Here is an 18,473-nt window from a genome sequence, read left to right as displayed (position 1 = left end):
GTTTAACCTCTGCTTGAAGAAATGAAATGGAGATCACCTTGATATCAAAACAAAGGAGGTCATATTCAAACAGACTTCAATGATATCTGCGTGGAAGTTTAAAGTACTCAAGTGGCAGGTGCTGGATAATGAGCAAAGAAACAAAGCACTAGAACCTCTCTAGAGATTCTGTTAAATTCCTCCGTAATTAATCTGTGTACCAAATAGAGTAAGCTAATTGCTAACAGGTCTAAATGATTACCAAATTGCTGACTTGTGTAAGCATGTAGTTTTTCCCTCTTACCTTTGCCTCCCCTCTCCTCCACAGGTATATAGGCATACACACCGACCAGAACACGTAGCAGTGTTGGGATATTGGTGCTGTCTGACATTAATAAGAACAGGTCCTTTCCACAGTACCTCCTGTACACTGTTTGGACCGCAACCTTTGCTCTAAACAAAACAGGGTTGCTCAGGCTTTCCATGCCTGGTTCCCTGGGCCATATGGGCTGCTGGGCTCCACCTCGGCCTGCCCAGGCGGGTGCAGCTTCCCTTAGGCTGCGGGCGCCATGGGGTGTGCTGGGCTGGCCCCAGTAGCGGCCCTAAGAGCCCCCGTCCAGTGTGGTGAGGACAAACCGTGGCACCACGGCGGCGGGGAGGAACTGCCCCTGCCCCTGCAGAGAGCTGGGCACGGGATGGGGAGCTCTGCGCTCCCCCACAGAGGCTGCCCGTACCATTAGGTGCAAGGGAACGAGGACAGGCACCCGCTGACACAGCCAGGGAAGAGGCAGAGACGCCCGGCAGACCACCCCCCTCCTCCGAAGGGAACGACCGGGATCCTTTCGAGGCGCCCCGTCCCTCCCCCGCCGGGGGGCGCTGCCCCGCCGCCACCGGCCGGGAGCGGGCTGCAGGGCCGGGAGAGCGCGGCAGGTGGCGACACCGCATCCCTTCCTCCGTCCCTCCCGGCCGGCCGCTGCGCCCCGGAACCGCTCCGTACCGCCGCTGCCTTCCGCTCCCCTCGGCGCCCGGAGGCACGGGGCCGGGGCCGGGAACGGGACCGGGTCGGGGCAGGGGAGGAAGAGACGCGGGCGCTGCCCGGCGGGTGCTGCGATGGCGGCGCCGGCGGCCTCCGCGCCGCCCAAGAAGATCGTGGCGCCCACCGTGTCGCAGATCAACGCCGAGTTCGTCACCCAGGTGGGCACGGCGAGGAGGGACCGGGGGGATGGAGGGACCGGGGGTTCCCCGCGGGCTGGCTGAGCCGGGCCGGGGCTTGGAGAGGCCTCCCCGGCCGCTGTCGGCCCTGCTCGGGAGCCCGGCCCCGCCGTGCGGCCTGGCGGTGCGAGCTCCTCGTTCAAATGGCCGCTGGAAGCCGCGGGTGCTGAGGAAGGGCCGGGCACTGTCCTGAGCTACGGAGGCGTTTGAGGGCCTGTGTCACGCACGGAAGAGCATATGCCCCCAAACGTTCAGACTAGAGTGCTGTAAAAGTAATCAGATCTGTTGCAATATGTAAACAGTGGCTGGCTTGCAGCTGGTACATAAAGTAGCTATACATGCCCTGAAAATTGTGCTTTCCATCCTCCTCCACAGCATGAATAACGGGGTCCGGGAAGGCCTTGGCAGCGCAGCTTGGTAGCGATGCAGTGACGGCTCCAGTGGCACTGCTAGGCCCTGACCCACTGCCTTCGCCTCTGCCTGAGGCTTGCAGGCTGGGGTTTACAGCCAATGAAAGATCCTGGTGTATTTCAGAGGGATGTGTTAGGGGTAGCATAACAAAAACAACAACAAAAAGCGTTTACTATATAGCAGTCTGCATCTGAAACTCTCACGGAGTATTGCGCTTCTGTTAGAAAATGTTTAGGTGTAGAACCTTCAGTGGTTGAAAAGCATTGCTGTTGGAAAAACAGCATTGGTGCATGTAGTTATAACCTGGAATTAAGCAAAAGAATAGTGAAATAAAGCATGGGGATTGGATCAGAGCTGTTCTGTCATTACAACTCAAAATGTATATTCTAACTTTTTTTTATTTTTTTCATACAGTTAGCAAATAAATACTGGGCTCCGCATGTGAAGAAAAAATTGTGCTTTGATTCAAAGGTCAGTACTTCTACCAGAACTGTGCCAGGGTGTGAAGGAATGAAGATCAATGATATTCTGTCATGCTAATCTCTGGTGATGCCTATATTGTAGAAGAGTATGTGAGACTGTTTGAAAGGTCAACAGTTACTTAACACACTGTAGTTATAAGTTGGTTGTTATTTATTTGTAATTTATAAGTGTATGCACTGTTATGATGGTATGCAATAGCAGTGCGGTTTTTTTTGTGTACTATGTGTTCAGTTTATTTTAGCAAAGAACCTGTGAGCGTAAAAGATGTTTGAGGAGATACTCTTAAAAATCAGAGGGTGAAAGATACATGCAATACTGAACTGTAATACTTAAAAATTCTTCAAAGAGTTTTGAGTGGACAACCTGAGTGCTGTTCAGGTGGATATCTGTATTTTGAGTGCTTAAAGCTTGGCCTAATATGTTTGGTTTTGTGATGGCTTTCTGTAGTGCAGGGTCCTTCAACATTAGGTTTCTTTCTCATGTGGTTATTTAGCTATATCTCCATTTTCAGCCTCAGTTTGCTTGCTCTTTGTAGTACTTGCGATTGTTAGAGCTAGGATGAAGATAAGCAGCTGAATTACAGATCTTTGTCATGTTATGTCAAAGTGAGTATTGCAGCGGATAGAACAGATTATTTTACTCCTATGGTAACAACTGGGTATGAGTGGCTGGAACTGGTTAGTTGTCATTTAAAAGAAACAGTGACAACTGATGACTGGGTTGATACAGATTTGACTCTTCAAAGGGTGTTCCTTAAATTCAACAGTAAACCAACAATAATAAGGCTTGCATATCTGTTTGACTTTTAAATGAACTCTCAGTGAGATGTAGATTATTTCTTCTGAGTAACTTGAATTAAGGTCCTATCAATTCTGTATCGTTAGATGCTTTTTTTTCCTTAAGTTGATTCATTTTCTGTGTCAGAAATGTATGTCTGTGAAGGTTTTGGTCTCATCAGAGCTGAGACTTAGCTGTTGTGACATATTTCATCAAATAGTACTAAGCAGAGAGTAACTAATACAGAGTAACTTTGAGTGCATTGAACATCTTAATGCATTTTTAACCATTTCATGAAGTATAAACTTTTTGAATTACTCTTTCCCATAGGTCATTGAAGATGTATATACAAAAGAAATTGTCAAGTCAAAGTAAGTATACTAGTCACTTTCATATAGACTAGCATTCCATCATTGTTGCAGTTGTTTCTAATGTTCCATAGAATGCTTTGAAATATATTAACATGTTCAAAGCAGGGGAAGATGGCTCAATTTCATTCTAGTAATTTAATCCTTATATTTTTTTTCAAAGTCTGAATGTGGCAAAAAGAAAGCTCATGGGCTTATGCTCCTTGAATATGAGGGTTGGATGTAATATTGCTTGGTTCCTTGATCTGCCAGTATGTTGTCATTTGCGTTAGTTTTGTGTTGTGACGATTATAGAAGGCTGGTCCCTCCTTTGTCACCAAGGTATGTAAAGAAAAAAATCAGTTAAGGATTGTGGTGCCTTTAGCTTTTTGCTGTTTTCCTAATTATTTTAACCAGGGAGAGTCTCATTTCAGTAAGTTTTAACGTTAGATGATGGAGACAAAATAATCTAGATAAACTGTTTTCTACAGCTTTGTGTATTAGAGTAGTAACCAAAGCTATTTGGATCTCTTCAGAAGTTTGAATTCTGGAGAGAATCCTATTTATGATTGCTTTATGAAAGTCATGAAAAAATTGCCACGAAGAATCAGACCAAGCTTGCAGTTCCATTGACTGAGAAGTGATACCATTACAGACTGAATAAATATATAGTTGCAGTTTTCCAGAATACTCTGTCAGCTTCCAGCAATTTAATATCTTCAAGACTGTTGGAAGTGGTGTCTTCATACTTAAAGAGAAATCTGGATATATGTTTTTAATGTAAATTCGTTGGTTACTTAATGATCCTGCATGAACTTTAGCTTTCACAATGTTATAGCAGTTAAGCACTGTATTCCAGTGATTGCTGTTGCCTAGAAAAGGGGGGGGGGGGGGGAGGGGGGCAGGGAAGATACCTTCTAGATGCTTCAACAGGTTTTATTATATAACGGGGGGTGGGGAATAGCTAAGCTAAGATGTGTATGGAAAGCTTTCTTTTCTGTGTTAATTGATTAATTTTTTCCTTTTTTAGGTTTGCTATTAGAAAGATAATGCTTCTTGAATTCAGGTAAGCTAAATTGAGTGAAATTTTAAGTTGTTTTTCTGTAGGAACTCATAAAGATGAGAAACAAATGCAGAACAGTGAATCTGCTTGAAAGTAGCATACTAATTTGCTCCCTCATACTAAAGCCTTGAATTGCATAAATAGGAAAATTCAGTGAGGAGAGTTGAATTTTAGGATAAATATAATAACCGTGGAGTTAGCGTTTTAATCCTTTCTGTGAACATTCTTAATGTTATCGGCTTGTAATGTAACTTAAGTACTTTCTGGTGTATAGCCCCATCTACTGCCATTTGTCCTGTAAGTCATTTTTCTATTTTTTTTCTTCTTTCCTCATCTGTCCCTTATGTATGAGAAGGCAAGAGAACTTAAGATTTTCCTGTTCTCCATTCTTGCTCACATATGTTTATCCTCACTTGGGGGTGTTACTTTTTTTTTTATTATTATTAATAAAATGTATTGAAGTTTATTAAAATGCCTGGGCGAAAATGAAGTATGGAATTCTCTCTGGATTTTGTGGATTTTCTTCCCCTGCTGTTGGCAGATTCAAGCTCTTGGGAAGCAGTATGTGTTCCATCTTGAATATGCCTCTGAAGCTATCTCAGCTGCTCTATTTGATGCTATGCATTCTGGCTGAGCCCCCAGAAAGTGTCAATTCTTGTCTCACCCTTACTGAGTCTTCCGGTCCTGGCTACATACAAGCCCTTGCTGCTTTTTTTCCCCACTGTCTCTGGTACTTGTCTTACCTGAAGTGATTGAAGTAGCTTACTATAAGACATCAAAAAAAATAAGCTGTAGAAAAAGTACATAAGTAAAACTGGATTGTCTCATGAAGGGCAAAAAGAATGTTAGAGCTGGCATTAATAGGAAAGCGGGTGAACAATTGGCCTGGGAAGAAACAAGACTTTCTGATGGCACAGGGTGCAAGTACACTGTTGAAAAGGATGAATTTAGAGAGTGCCTCCTCAGGAGTAGCTACCCTGTGTAGCTTCAATAGGTAGTTAGAAGAGGGAGACAGTTGTGTGTCCAAATTGCCTCTCATCTCTAAGCTGTAATTTTAAGAGTTTCTTCTGTGAGAAATGTGCCATGTTAATGAAGAAGAAATGCATGTTGCTAGGAAGCTGCTATTTCCCAGTGTCCAGTAATTTTTATATATATATATATATATATTTACTACCTTTATTTGATGATTGCAAACATAAAATCTCTGGATGATTCCATTTCCTTGTATAGTAAGAGGTGTTTAATAATACAAATAGTGTTGTACAGTAGTTGTCTTTTGCATCTTATGCTAGGAAGTGCTGTAAGTGACATTCTTTAGACAACTAGGTTTTGTTTTTTCCTTCTGGAAAATCAGTATGAATTTGTGTTCTGACTTTGCATTGAGCTGTGGCTACTTAGCACATTTGAAATCCCCCTTCAGTGGTGCTTCTTCCTGATGAGAACTCATCTGTCTCTTATAGCAGTTATCTGAGTCTGCCATTAAAAGTTCTGCTGCAGTGACCTAGATGAGAGGTAACTTCGGGAACTATTCACAAACTACAAAGATGGCAAAAAGAAAAAAACCCAACCCTGCGGATAACTGCTTTTTCACATGAGTGACAGATTATGTGGGTGGCAGCAACTAATGAAATATTCTTTGTCTCTTCACAGCCAGTATCTTGAAAATTACCTATGGATGAATTATTCTCCAGAGGTGTCCAGTAAGGCATATTTAATGTCAATCTGCTGTATGGTGAATGAGAAGTTCAGAGAGAATGTCCCTGCGTGGGAGGTAACCAATTACAATTACAGCTAGAATTGACTTTTATCCACAAGTTGCAGCTTCTGTGGTGTGCTCACTTACAATGACAGAAGGTAGCAAATCTTGTAGTGTTAAAAGTAAATGGTACCTCAGCTGGAATGTCTCGTATGGTATTTTAAAGTGTGTGTTCTTTCCTGAGAAGGCAGGGGATGGATGGAAGATCACCTGATTCTTTTCGGTGCATGAGTCTTTTGTTCTGCTGCATGATGCTTTTACATCAGCAGTGTTTGCTTTTTTGGCACTCAACATGTCTGGCATTTGCAGAGAAGTTATTTCTCTGGTATTGAAAAAAGAGAGAGGATTTTTATATCTGTGGGTGTAAGAAGGCACCACTGGAAGTCTGACATTTTAACTAATACTGTCTTGTTTAAAACCTGTGAATATGGTTTTGTAGCTTTTCTGCATGAAATTTTATCGTGAAGTAATCTCTTATTCTGCTTCTATTTGTACTGTTTTGTGTAGTAGTAGGTTCAGAAATAATGTGTTGTTTCTACAAATAGTCCAGTTCTCACAGGACGTCTCAATGACGTAAGCCTACTTAGAAATTCTATGCAAGCATCGCTTTAGAAGCACACTTACTCTGGTAGTTGTGCTACCACTTCAGTGCTGGCAAAACACAAAGGATTAATAACTTGTGCATGTGATGTCTGTGTCTTCTATTTTGCTTTGGCGTAGGTGCTAGAAGCAAAATGACAGGTGCACGTCACCATCCAAGCAGTTTAGTTAAATTCATTATTTGGTACGTGGCCGCCCTTTTAAAGAAACTATTGCCGCAGTAACTCACTATCTTTTTCCGTCTGAGGCAGTTGAATGCAAGTTCCACAACTGTAGTTAATCTTTGTTGTTTTTGCTTGCTCGTTTTTTCTAGATCACTAAACAGCTGCCATAGTTTTGGCTAAAATCTACCAATTCTGTGGGTCTAAAGGAATTGTTCTAACCTTTGTCATTTTACAGTAATACTGTGTGATCATCAGTTGAGCATTTCCACAACACAGTCCACTCCACTTGCTCTTCTTGTTCAGTTTGTCCTATGCATCACCTGTGTTAGAGGTCAAGCAGAGAATGCAGTAGTTCCTCTAAGCTCTCCTATATATTGGGGTTCCCTAATCAGGAGGATATTGTTAGAGGATATCAAGTGTTTTGCTTGTTCTGCCTGGTCAGAATAAATGACAGAGAGAGAAATAAATTCTTCTTCCTTTTACAGATTTAAACAAACCTGGAGGTCTCAATCTATGTTATATGAATGAAAGTTGAAATAATTTGTATCACCTTGACTCAAGATTAACTTTCTCTTTTATTCCTAGACATTCAAAAAAAAACCAGAACACTTTCCTTTCTTCTTCAAATGCATATTGGAAGCATCACTGGTTGAGAATGACAGTGAATTCTCTCTACACGAACAGACAGTCCTCCTGCTTTTCCTTGATCATTGCTTCAATAGTTTGGTAAGTTAAAAGCAACTAATACTTGTGGTTACACCATTCTGAGTTAGCAGCAGTTTAGTTTTAGTAATTCCTTAGGAGACAGGTAAAGCAAAATTTCAATTTAGAAACAATGCTGGTACTGAAGGGCTTTTACCCTTTCAACACTTGCTTTGTTTCTGTTACCACATTTATGTTGACACAAGATTGTAAGAGACTCAAAATTTGAAGTAATGAAACTTACTGCAATTTAGAGACACGTATTTCAAATTGTGCTTAAAATTGTTTATATTTAAAAAGGTGGCTTACCCTTAAAAGCAGATTCGTTATTACTGTGCTTTTTTAGTTTTGTTGCAAAATCGCAACATTGCAACCATTGTTTTTTATTAACAGTTGAGACAGATGGCAGACTTTTTCACTTTTGAATTTATGTTTAAAGTAATATTTGTCTGCAATTTTTTGAGTTAGTCCTAAGAAACCATTTGGCCAGATTGTGTTCTCAGTCTGTAGTAGAAACTGGGCACAGTTGTTGATCCTAGTTTGCAATTGTGGAGAGTAAAATAAAAGTATTTTATATGAGACATGGTACTGTTACCTCTTTTGTAACTGGACTTTTGTATTAGATATAGGTTATATTGGTCAAAATCAGGGTTTGCACAAGCAAAGAACTAAATAGTGTCTCACAAAACAATTGAGGAAGTGTATGATTTGATTTCGGAATTAGGGATGATTATTGGAGCCAGTAATCATCATAACCCTCACGTGTCTAGTTTATTAATCTTCCTTTTTAAGGAGAGTTTGATAGTGACTCTACGTAGTCCTGTCTGCAGGACATTTCTCATAAAACGCAGTACGTAAGCTGGTATAAATGTGCTTGCAAAAGCATACTTCTGTTAGAAGCTACACTTTGTGAGGCGAAGAACAGGGTAGTCACAGTGATGTTTTAAATAGGGAGCACCAAAGTGTGAAGTTTCAGAATGCTGAATATGGAATATTTGTCCATGAGGATATATTTAAGATGTTGGTGGAAGTTAGGCCCTGGAATGTGCCCAGAAAAGGGCTACGAAGCTGGTGAAGGGCCTGGAACACAAGTCCTGTGAGGAGTGGCTGAGTGAACTGGGGTTGTTTAGTCTGGAGAAGAGGAGGCTCAGGGGAGATCTTATTGCTCTCTACAGCTACGTGAAAGGAACGTGTGGGGAGCTGGGGGTTGGCCTCTTCTCACAGGTACCTTAGTGATAGGACTAGAGGGAATGGCCTCAAGTTGCGCGGGGCGGGGGGCGGGTGTTAGGTTGGAAATAGGAGACATTTCTTCCCAGAAAGAGTAGTCAGGCATTGGAACAGGTTGCCCAGGGAGGTGGTGGTGTCACCATCCCTGGGGGTGTTTAAGGAAAGGTTGGGCCTGGTGCTTAGAGACATGGTTTAGTGGGTGACATTGGTGGTAGGGTGATGGCTGGATCAGATGATCTTGAAGGTCTTTTCCAACCTTAATGATTCTATGATTCTTCAGTAGTTAAGGAAAGAAGCAAAACTTTGTGGATGCAGATCACAGGCAGAGTTGGAGAAAGAGCATTGAATTACAGAGAAATCAGTGATTTTAGAATTGGAAGAATGTAGAAGTGGGAGAAATTTGATAATTGAGGGGCTTACTGAGACCTCTAGAATAGATTTAAAAAATAATTGAGTAAAAAGAAAGCATAGTAAGAAAACTCAGTTGAAGGGCAAGAAATGACTGAAGAAATAACATCAGTTCTCAGCTTCTACCCTAAAATACTTACCTGGATAAAGCTCCTCACAAAGTATTAAGAGTTGACGGAATCCATGAAAAGAACCTAAAATGAAAAAGTCACCAACAATTTTAAGTGTTACCAGGGAGAGATACTGTGTAGTTTCTTGTTAGGAAATTGTGAAATATAATATTGCAACATACATATACTTTGATGGTAATGTCCATTGATCGACTTTGTAAGAATATACTTGCAAGACTGGCACATGAGAAAATATAAGAGCTCTTAAAAACACTTTTTATGTTTCTGACTTTCTAACAGGAAGTGGATTTGATCAGAAGTCAGGTGCAACAGCTCATTTCCTTACCAATGTGGATGGCTCTACAACCTGTAAGCATAACACTGTAAACTGGCAGTGATGTTCTAGGCAGTATGGGAGTCCTGGGGTGTGAATTGTGTAGTGACAGTTATTTGTCTAATGTATGAAGCTACCTACATTGCTGTGGAATTATATTTTTGGTAAAACTCCCTTTCCTGTTTGCTGTAAATTTCCTTGTAATTATATTGTTCATTTGTAATTGTTGTTTTTTTCATAAAACAAAGCTTTGATGCTTATAGCATTTCTGAGCTATAATTTGTAGACAAGGACATGAGAACACTGGGGCTGGGAAATAGGCCTGCTGTGTGGGAACAGAAAACACAGGAATAGGACAGGAGGAATAATACCAAAAAGACAACTGAGAATGATAAATGCGGTGGGACTGGATTAACTAGTTGCACTATGCGGATATGTATCAGTGATTTCTATGGATATTTCTCAGAATTAGTACTTGAAGTTACTGAGTCTCTCAATATTTACTTCCCTTGCGAAAATGGGGGAGTTCTTAATTCTTGGTGAATTAATACCATTTTACCTTTTCAGAAACGACTGGAACAAGAGCTGAAAAAGACACCAAAACTAAGAAAATTCTGGAATCTCATTAAGAAAAATGATGAGAAAATGAATGAAGAGGCAAGAATGCAGTATGTTACAGAAATCTTTTTTCTTGTTAAAGCCAAAACCGTTAATGAACTCATCATAATTCAGCTAAGTGAAGTTATTGTAATAATAAAATGTATAGTATAAAAACAAATAAACTGAAGCCTCTAAAGATTACAAGTAAGGATTGATCATGTGTGGTCTCCTGGAAACTTTTGTTTTCCAGTAGTCTTTATGCAAAATAATATTTTAACTTAACATTTTATTTGATCAGTGAATTTATGATCCCAAATTTTAGAGCTATAACATGAGAACTGTATGAGAATATTCATATAGTTACTCATGTATTTTTCGTGACCTTCAGCAAGGATTTAGCTCTTACTTGAACAGCTGTTAAAGTGTGTGAATAAACTTACGTGTATCTTAACAAAGATAAGTGTTCCAGTACTTTTTGTGTTACAATGTGGTAAAGCATAGGTGGTAGCCTACTTCTCTTTTACTCTGTAGAAGCATGGCTTGTTAATCAATTCTGTGCTGGAAGTTAAAAATACAGATTCTGCTAATCTGTCTGCCCAAAAGAAAGGAGAAAAGTTATCATCTAAACAGTTTAGGTATGGTTTCAAGCAAACTTACCATTATACAAATATTAAAGCAGCTAATTTTGTATTAATGAAAGATAAGACGTACTTCTAGTCTGCTTTTGAGAAGTGTTAATACTTTTGTCATATGTCTGATTTTAGAGCATTTCGGGAGAGAAGATTTCTTTCACAGCTCATTCAGAAATTTATTTCTGTGCTGAAATCGATACCTGTCACAGGTAACTGTGGTTCTTTTGTTATTTTATAATCTGATAATCAGCCTTAAATATTTCTCTTGTTGAAAAGCAACTACTCCTTAGGATACCAACCTGATGTTGGAGACCTTATTTATATAGGGTTTCAGTGAAAGACTGTCTGTGTGGGTTTCATGTCAAAATTAGTATTCAAATTTTCATATGCTTTAAAAATGAAATAGCAGAAAGCTACCTTAAACCTCCTCTACTTCTTTTCAGTATGGACTTAAAAAATATATTTTGGGAAAGTGATATTCTTCATTGCGTGCTTATACCCTTACAGCATTAAAGCATTTAAGTGCGTGCTTAGATGTCCTGTTAAACAGATGTTATAAATGCATATCATAAGACTATATCCTGTCACTACTGTTGATCTATGGTGAGAACAAAAACTAAGTGAAGTGAAATTCTGTAAGATTTGACTGCTCTTGATTTATAAATCGTTGTGACAAGCAAAATTACATGCTTGCCTGATTTAGAAAGGAAAAATGCTTCTACAGGAAGGCATTAGCCTTTTGACAAAAAAAAGAAAAGCTTATTGTACTCCAAGCACAACACTATTTGGGTGAAATCACTTCTAAAAGTTCTGCTTTTGCTTTTGAGAGCTGAAGTTTGCTGAGAGTTTTCGTGAGCTGTAAGGGAATTTCTGTGTATTAGGACTTCCTCAAAAATGGTACCTAACCCCTCCATCTTCCCAGTTCTGTGAAGATCAGTCTTACAAAGACTTACATTAACAGTTATGCTGAGGGCTTTAGGAAATAGATGTTCATTAAAGCAGATTTGGTTTTGTGTTTTGACTTGATCTTAAAAGCTCCTCAGCAGTCCACCTAAAGACTATACAAGCTGCTTTTGTCATTGTGCAATGTAGCCATCGATGCTTCATTTGGTGAAGTTTCAGTGTAAAATGGATAAGATACTGGTAAAAGTACCACTTTCTAGATCATTTTTTGTTCCTTTTTAGATCTAAGATGGCTCATCTGACTCTACTTCATTTGAAGAAAATCTTAACACCAATCTCACTTTCACACTAATTTATTAAGCCCTTCATTTAAGTGTTTTCACAAGATCACAAAATAGTTGAGTTTGGATATTTAATAAATTCCCTTCTAAAAGTCTGGTTTCATTTTTTTTTATATCCAAAAATCTTCTAGTTTGTAGTGAAGGAAAGGATTGTTTCTGAAAAAGAGAAGAACGTACTAGTTAGTTTTCTAATCTCATTAGAAGGTGATACTGTATTAATACTGTGTATTAGCAACATCTAATATATTTTTAAAGAATAGTTCAAATATAAGCATATTGTGGTGTGAGTCAATTACAAAGATTTTTATTTCTATCTAGGTCCTATTTGTATGGACAAAGTTCATTATTGTGAGAGATTCATTGAACTCATGATAGATCTTGAGGTAGGTTAAGTTGTTTCAGCCTGTTTCCAGGCTGTTTCTAGCTTTTATGTGCATAAAATTGTCACTTTAGCCTTATTCCAGTTAACGGGCAGTTATATCACAGCTGTGCATATTATGGTTGCTTAATAGCGGTTTTGCATCTGTAACTAGGAGGTTGTAACAGTGGAGCTATATTGAGAACTGACAATGTTTATAAATCAAATAAACTATTAGAGAAATCTAGGATCCTAAATTGCTCTCTGAGGACTGTTAGTGGGAATACTAGTAATAATTCCAGCAATTGAGGAAAGTGTGTGAGGCTTTAATCCATTAGGATTAATCTGGGAGTGCTCCTCCCACAGCATGATAGGCTATTTAAAATATCTTCTGTGTTGCATATTATAATCCCAGAAGGAATCTGTAGTTCTGAAATGCAAGTTATTTTTATTTGACTAGAACTCATTATTTACAGGAAACAGTTTTGGTGATTTAGTTTTGTTACAGAATAATATGAGGAGGCCAAGTGAGGTTTTTGTATCTGCGGGTACTGAGAAAATGGGACAACTTTAAGCTTCACGGTACCAGAATTAGAAGTAAAACATTAAATGACACCACTTCACACAAGTAACAATTTATTTAAAATAATTTAAGCTTTAGAAGACACTTTGGAATAAGACAGAATTTGCTGAAGCAGCAGTGACTGAAATGAGTGTAGAATGCACACATTTAAAACAATATTGCAGCAGTTTAATGTATCATGTAATACACAATGATTATACAGACACTTAGTAGTAGAACAATTGCTGTAATTAATTTCGTTTTATTGCTAGTAGGAGCAATCTGCCTTGTGATGAGCTTGTGCCATACTACCAGACCTATAAAAGTCAGTGATCATAGCAGCCTACCCACATAAAAACCAGTGTCTTTGCACAGGTAAATGCTCCTTTAATATGAAGACCTCTGTTAGGGTATTAGATATGAAAATAACTGTGCAGCAATCTACCTTGATCTGCTTTATTGAAATGGAAATTTCAGAAACTAAGATTTCTTAAATTTTGAAGAACTGCTTGTACTAATGTGAGATTGTTTGCCACAGGCTTTGCTTCCTACACGACGCTGGTTTAACACAGTGTTGGATGACTCCCATCTTGTTGTTCACTGTTACCTATCTAGTCTTGCCAAGAGAGAGAAGGAAGGTCATCTCTTCTGCCAGGTGAAATAGGAAGTTGTTGAAAATAACTTCTTTCATTCTGATGTGACTCTGAATATTGCAATTGCTGTATTTTGTGTTTGATTGTTAACATAAGTTTTTATGAATATTTCTGATGGATGCAAATTATATGTTTATTTAAATCCTTCAGATAGTAGTCCTTTCTTACCTGTATCTGTGTGCATCAGTTTTTACGTTTCTGGCTGTTTTTCAGCAGTTTTGAAAAGTACAATCCAGAAAGCAGTGGAACTAACGGCTTGCTTTACCCCATGTATAACAGATGTCATGTCACCAGTGCATTCTCTCCTTCATTTTGACCTCTGACAGTTATACAGTGCGGCTGTTATTCACTACTGTCCTTGAGTTTACTCAGTCATAGATAGTATATTGCTAAGGATCTGAAGATCTCTTTCTTTCTGCTTCTCAGCTACTTTTCTTGAGGCTTACTGTCCCCCGTCTCTGGCACGTGTTCGGTTTCTCTGAGGGTCATTGTTGATGAAACAGAAAGCGAGCAACACATCTGATTGACAATATGTAATTTGGAAGAAGAAAATCATTGCAAATTAGGATGAATTCCAGGGCTGGCATTAGAGATGGCAGGACTGAAGCAAGACCTCTCCCTTTTGATACCAGCAAGCCAGAAATTGAATTCAGTGTCTCAGTGAACCTCTGGCTAGGTCAAAGTAGCATACTTAGCTTCTAATACTGATTTGTAGAAGAAACAACTTTGGCTGTGGTCTGTGCTGTAGTTTCTATGGCTTGATGAGATACCTACCAGAATTATTTTGTGCATCAGCCAACTTTAGATACCAGATTTAGATGGTCTGTTTCTTTAAGTACTCTGATAAACTCTTGTTTGTGCATGGTGCCCAGATTTGTTGTGTTAAATGGTGTTTTTTTTGTGATAGAGTATCTCTTATTGTTAATCCACTAACTTGTATGCACGATGTCTCAGCTTTTAGATATGCTTAAATTCTACACTGGCTTTGAAATCAATGATCAGACTGGAAATGCTTTGACCGAGAATGAGATGACGACAATTCACTATGATAGAATTACTTCTTTACAGGTAAAGTGTTTAGGGGCGTGGATGGAGGTAGTTTTGCTGTTACAACTCTTCTATGCACAAATTAGGCTATTTCCCAAAGCAAACCCCTTAATTTTCATGTTGAGTTTTCAGGAATAGTTGTAATTTGACTTTCTCTGCTATATGGAAGACTTCAATTGATGTATGTGACTAAGACTAAATAAAACGCTCTAGCAAAACACCACCACTTTTGATGTTTTTAAGTTAAGGTGAACTGCTCCCATTAAATCTATTCAGAAGTGAACATTCAGTGCAGTAGGAACTTGATTTATGGTTATGCAGTAGGTGGTACCATTTCTTCAAGTTCAGTCCACACATGATAGCAGTAGTGGTTCCTTCTACATAAGAGATAGAAAATAAAGATTCACATTACCTGTACTTATATAAGGAAAGTTACATTTATCAGAGTTTTTCACATCGCTTTTGACAACAAAATTCAAGGAAGCACTGTTAAAATAAATTTGTTCCTTGTTTTTCTTAGTTGTCAGCAAGGCTACGTGTCTGTCCCCTTATGTTTTTATTTTAATGACAGAACAAATGCTGATAGGCGGTGTATCAGACAGTATATTAGAAGTCCAGGAGTAATAAATAAGTAGTGCTCAGAAAAATGGAGATTTCACCTGTTTTTTTATTTCTAGTCTGAAATTGTCCACAGGGTACTTTGTGTTATGAATCAGAAGAAACAATTGTTTTGTGCAAATATTTAGATTGTTATTTAATTGCTTCATTAATGTGCTTACCTTCGGTTTTTGGGGGTTGGATTTTTTGTAGAGAACAGCGTTTGCACATTTCCCAGAGTTATATGACTTCGCACTCTCAAATGTAGCTGCAGTAGATACTCGTGATTCACTGGTGAAGTTATTCGGACCCCTCAGGTAACGTATTATAATGAAATTTGACATAAAATTCATGTTCTTTCTTCTCAGTTTTTTAATTTAACAAATTTCTATCTTCCTGTATGACTCCTCATGTTAGTAAGACCAATTCATATTTCTTCATTTTTTGGAGCCTTTACATGTGTTGAAATAGGGAGAAATAGAGAGTTTGGGTCCACTAGTAGAAATTAGTAGTGAACTCTCAGAATTCCACTGTAAGAAAAATAACCTTTTCATTTTTTCTAATATGTGGAAAAAGTATTAATTTCCTGGAAAATAGCTAGCTGCTTTTTTAAAAAATTAAAGGTTACTTACTATAAGGTAATTACTGCTACATTTATTTTAATTTAGCTTTTTTTACTCTGATGAAATTTCATAGTTGTACTTTAAAAAAAAAGATACCCATAACCTGTTTTTCACAGTTTTCAGTATTTGTGACTAAAGCTTCATCTTCTACTATGCAGCTCAAACACACTCCACCAGGTGGCATCATACCTCTGCTTACTGCCTCCTCTTCCTGAAGGGAATGATACTAGCTATGAAAAGGATTTTCTGCTAGAGCTGCTGGTAAAATCATCATTCGTATAATTTAGCAACTACACTGTAGTAAAGTCCCTATTTAGCACCTTTTGTTAAACCACCTGTGAACCACAGCAGTGCTATAACAGTAAATTAGATACTAAGATGGGGTTTAAAACCATATAAATTAAATATTTGAAAATGTTAATGTATAAAAGTAGTTTTCCTAAGAAATTAGTGTGTGTATATTTGGCATAATTGTAAAGGTCAATAAGCAGAGCCCAGCAACAGTTTTGGGTTCTTCCGGTAAAGTTATTTATATAGTCACCATTTTTCTCTTTTAAAAACAAAAAATGCTAAAGTAAGTCTAGCTGCTCAGTATCTGTTTGGTTTCCCAAACCTATTTGTAATACCATTTCATGCACATGATTTTTATTTTTGGATATTCAGTGTATTAACAGTTACTGTAGGTGTCTAATATTGATATTAGTATCAATATTAGAAAAGCATATTTGTTTTCAGTATCCTTCATAACTTTTTTTGTGGTTGTTGTTTCCTTCAAAAAATGTTGATATGATTTTATTAAAAGTATTAGGTGGTAGGAATATGATGCATGCTGATATTATGAAGAGATATTTGTTTAGCTGACAGTATAGTAATATTGAATCGATTTTTTTTCTCCCTGAGGGAATTAAGACTAGCTATTGCTGGATGAGCAGTGCTACAGTTAGCTATTGAACATGTGAACATGTGCTTAATGCAAAAAATATATATATATAATTTTTAAATTCATTTAAAGTGGATTCTCTGCTAAGTATTCACTGAATATTTTCAGTTCTGTTGTGCCATTTTTCATCAGATGACTGTTTGATTCCAGAGCCATGATTGATAGTTGGAGTATGTTTTTTTCATCTTTCAATGCAATTGTATGGATTTAGTTATATTTAATCGGGAAAAAAAAAATAAAACAGAGGAAATGGCTAGTGACCACCAGCGTTCTTGTGGATTAATACTAGTGTTCCAAAGATAGCTTTATTGTTCTGTTTTTGACTTTTAAATGTTCTAAATGCATCCTTTAGGTTTCCCGTCATGAGAGACGAATATCTCAAATTCAGCAACTCAACCAGATGCCTCTGTATCCCACAGAGAAGATTATTTGGGATGAAAATATTGTCCCAACTGAATATTATTCCGGAGAAGGTATGATAAGTGTTCCATAAAGGCGGAACAGGGCAGTAAATGCTCTAAAAAGCAGTTCTGATATCTGTGCTTATCCTGTCTTCAGAACTTAGGCAGCAATTGGCACATTTCAGTATCTTAGCGAAGGGTCAGCTTTCAGATTTTTGAGTTGTGACTCTGACGTGAAATTAGTTAGTGAATAAATAGTATATTTAAAGAAAAATCCAAGAGTTTGTGTTCACGTAAAGCCAATTCTCTACCTGTAATCTGGGCAACAAATACACTATACCACCAGATAGTTACAGTGAGGTGAAACAGGTTGTAAATATGCAGCAGAAAATCAGTTGTCTGCAGAAGTGTACACATAGTCAGTGAAAGATAGTTGTGTGCATTCTAAATTCAGAACCCAGTGGTCTTGCTCAATGTGCTCATGAACAAGGAAGCAAACTGCAGGTGTTGCAAGGAAGGAATTACATAATTTTAAACATGACACATGTATTTTTGTCTAGTTCTTTTAAAAGACTTGTTTTTTAAAATGTTATGCTGAAAATATTAAAGTGGATTGTGAGAATTTTCATTAGAATTGTAAAAATTGGAATTTGGAACACGAAAGTTCCAAGTTACTCTATATGTCCTCAAAGACTAGTGCGAAGTATGTTTCTGGTGGGCTTTTTGCGTGGATATAAGACTTAATAAATTTTATTAAGCAGATAAAGTTTAGAGGGGTGATTTCTCTGTGAAGCACCAATGATGATAGACATTGGAATCTTAACCACTTTAGGTAACATAGGTTTATGGACAACAAAGGATCTTATGCATTCATATATGATACAAATACCATTTATATATCTGCCTGAGAAGAGATGTTTCTTTTCTGTGGTCTTTAAAGCAGCAAAATTCATTTTGTCTAAAACTCAGAGAAGACTAATTTAGCCTGAGAAAGAGAGGAGTGTTGTTCTCTTTTCTTTAAAATGAATAAATAAAATGGGAGAGAAGAGTATCTGTCTGATAAATGCTGTGCAGCCATAAGAGGACTTGCTTCAGGCCCTGCCCTTTGTGCATATAACTAGCTTTACAGGACAGGGCTTGTTACTTGGTGTTGGGAAATGTGTTAAAGTATTTTATCACCATATGGCTTTCCAGAATAGAAATTGTGTTCTGTCGCCTTTCTTTACTGCCAGTGTATCTCAGA

General features: G+C 38.2%; 1 protein-coding gene across 1 annotated transcript in view; it reads left to right on the top strand.

The window, feature by feature from the left end:
- Positions 1–945: 945 nt before the first annotated feature.
- Positions 946–18,473, top strand: part of AQR (aquarius intron-binding spliceosomal factor) — a 52,255-nt gene continuing 34,727 nt past the window's right edge. The window contains exons 1-15 of the mRNA XM_035552027.2: positions 946–1,173; positions 2,017–2,073; positions 3,193–3,233; positions 4,240–4,275; positions 5,923–6,043; positions 7,378–7,518; positions 9,540–9,608; positions 10,141–10,241; positions 10,938–11,014; positions 12,368–12,432; positions 13,508–13,624; positions 14,577–14,690; positions 15,480–15,583; positions 16,048–16,150; positions 17,182–17,302. Coding sequence (XP_035407920.1) covers positions 1,090–1,173; positions 2,017–2,073; positions 3,193–3,233; positions 4,240–4,275; positions 5,923–6,043; positions 7,378–7,518; positions 9,540–9,608; positions 10,141–10,241; positions 10,938–11,014; positions 12,368–12,432; positions 13,508–13,624; positions 14,577–14,690; positions 15,480–15,583; positions 16,048–16,150; positions 17,182–17,302 — 1,351 coding nt within the window. The 5' untranslated portion in view covers positions 946–1,089. The remainder of the gene's footprint in view (positions 1,174–2,016; positions 2,074–3,192; positions 3,234–4,239; positions 4,276–5,922; positions 6,044–7,377; positions 7,519–9,539; positions 9,609–10,140; positions 10,242–10,937; positions 11,015–12,367; positions 12,433–13,507; positions 13,625–14,576; positions 14,691–15,479; positions 15,584–16,047; positions 16,151–17,181; positions 17,303–18,473) is intronic.

Source organism: Cygnus atratus, chromosome 5, assembly GCF_013377495.2.
Source record: "Cygnus atratus isolate AKBS03 ecotype Queensland, Australia chromosome 5, CAtr_DNAZoo_HiC_assembly, whole genome shotgun sequence".
NCBI lineage: Eukaryota > Metazoa > Chordata > Aves > Anseriformes > Anatidae > Cygnus > Cygnus atratus.
This window is presented reverse-complemented; position numbering and strand designations above follow the sequence as displayed.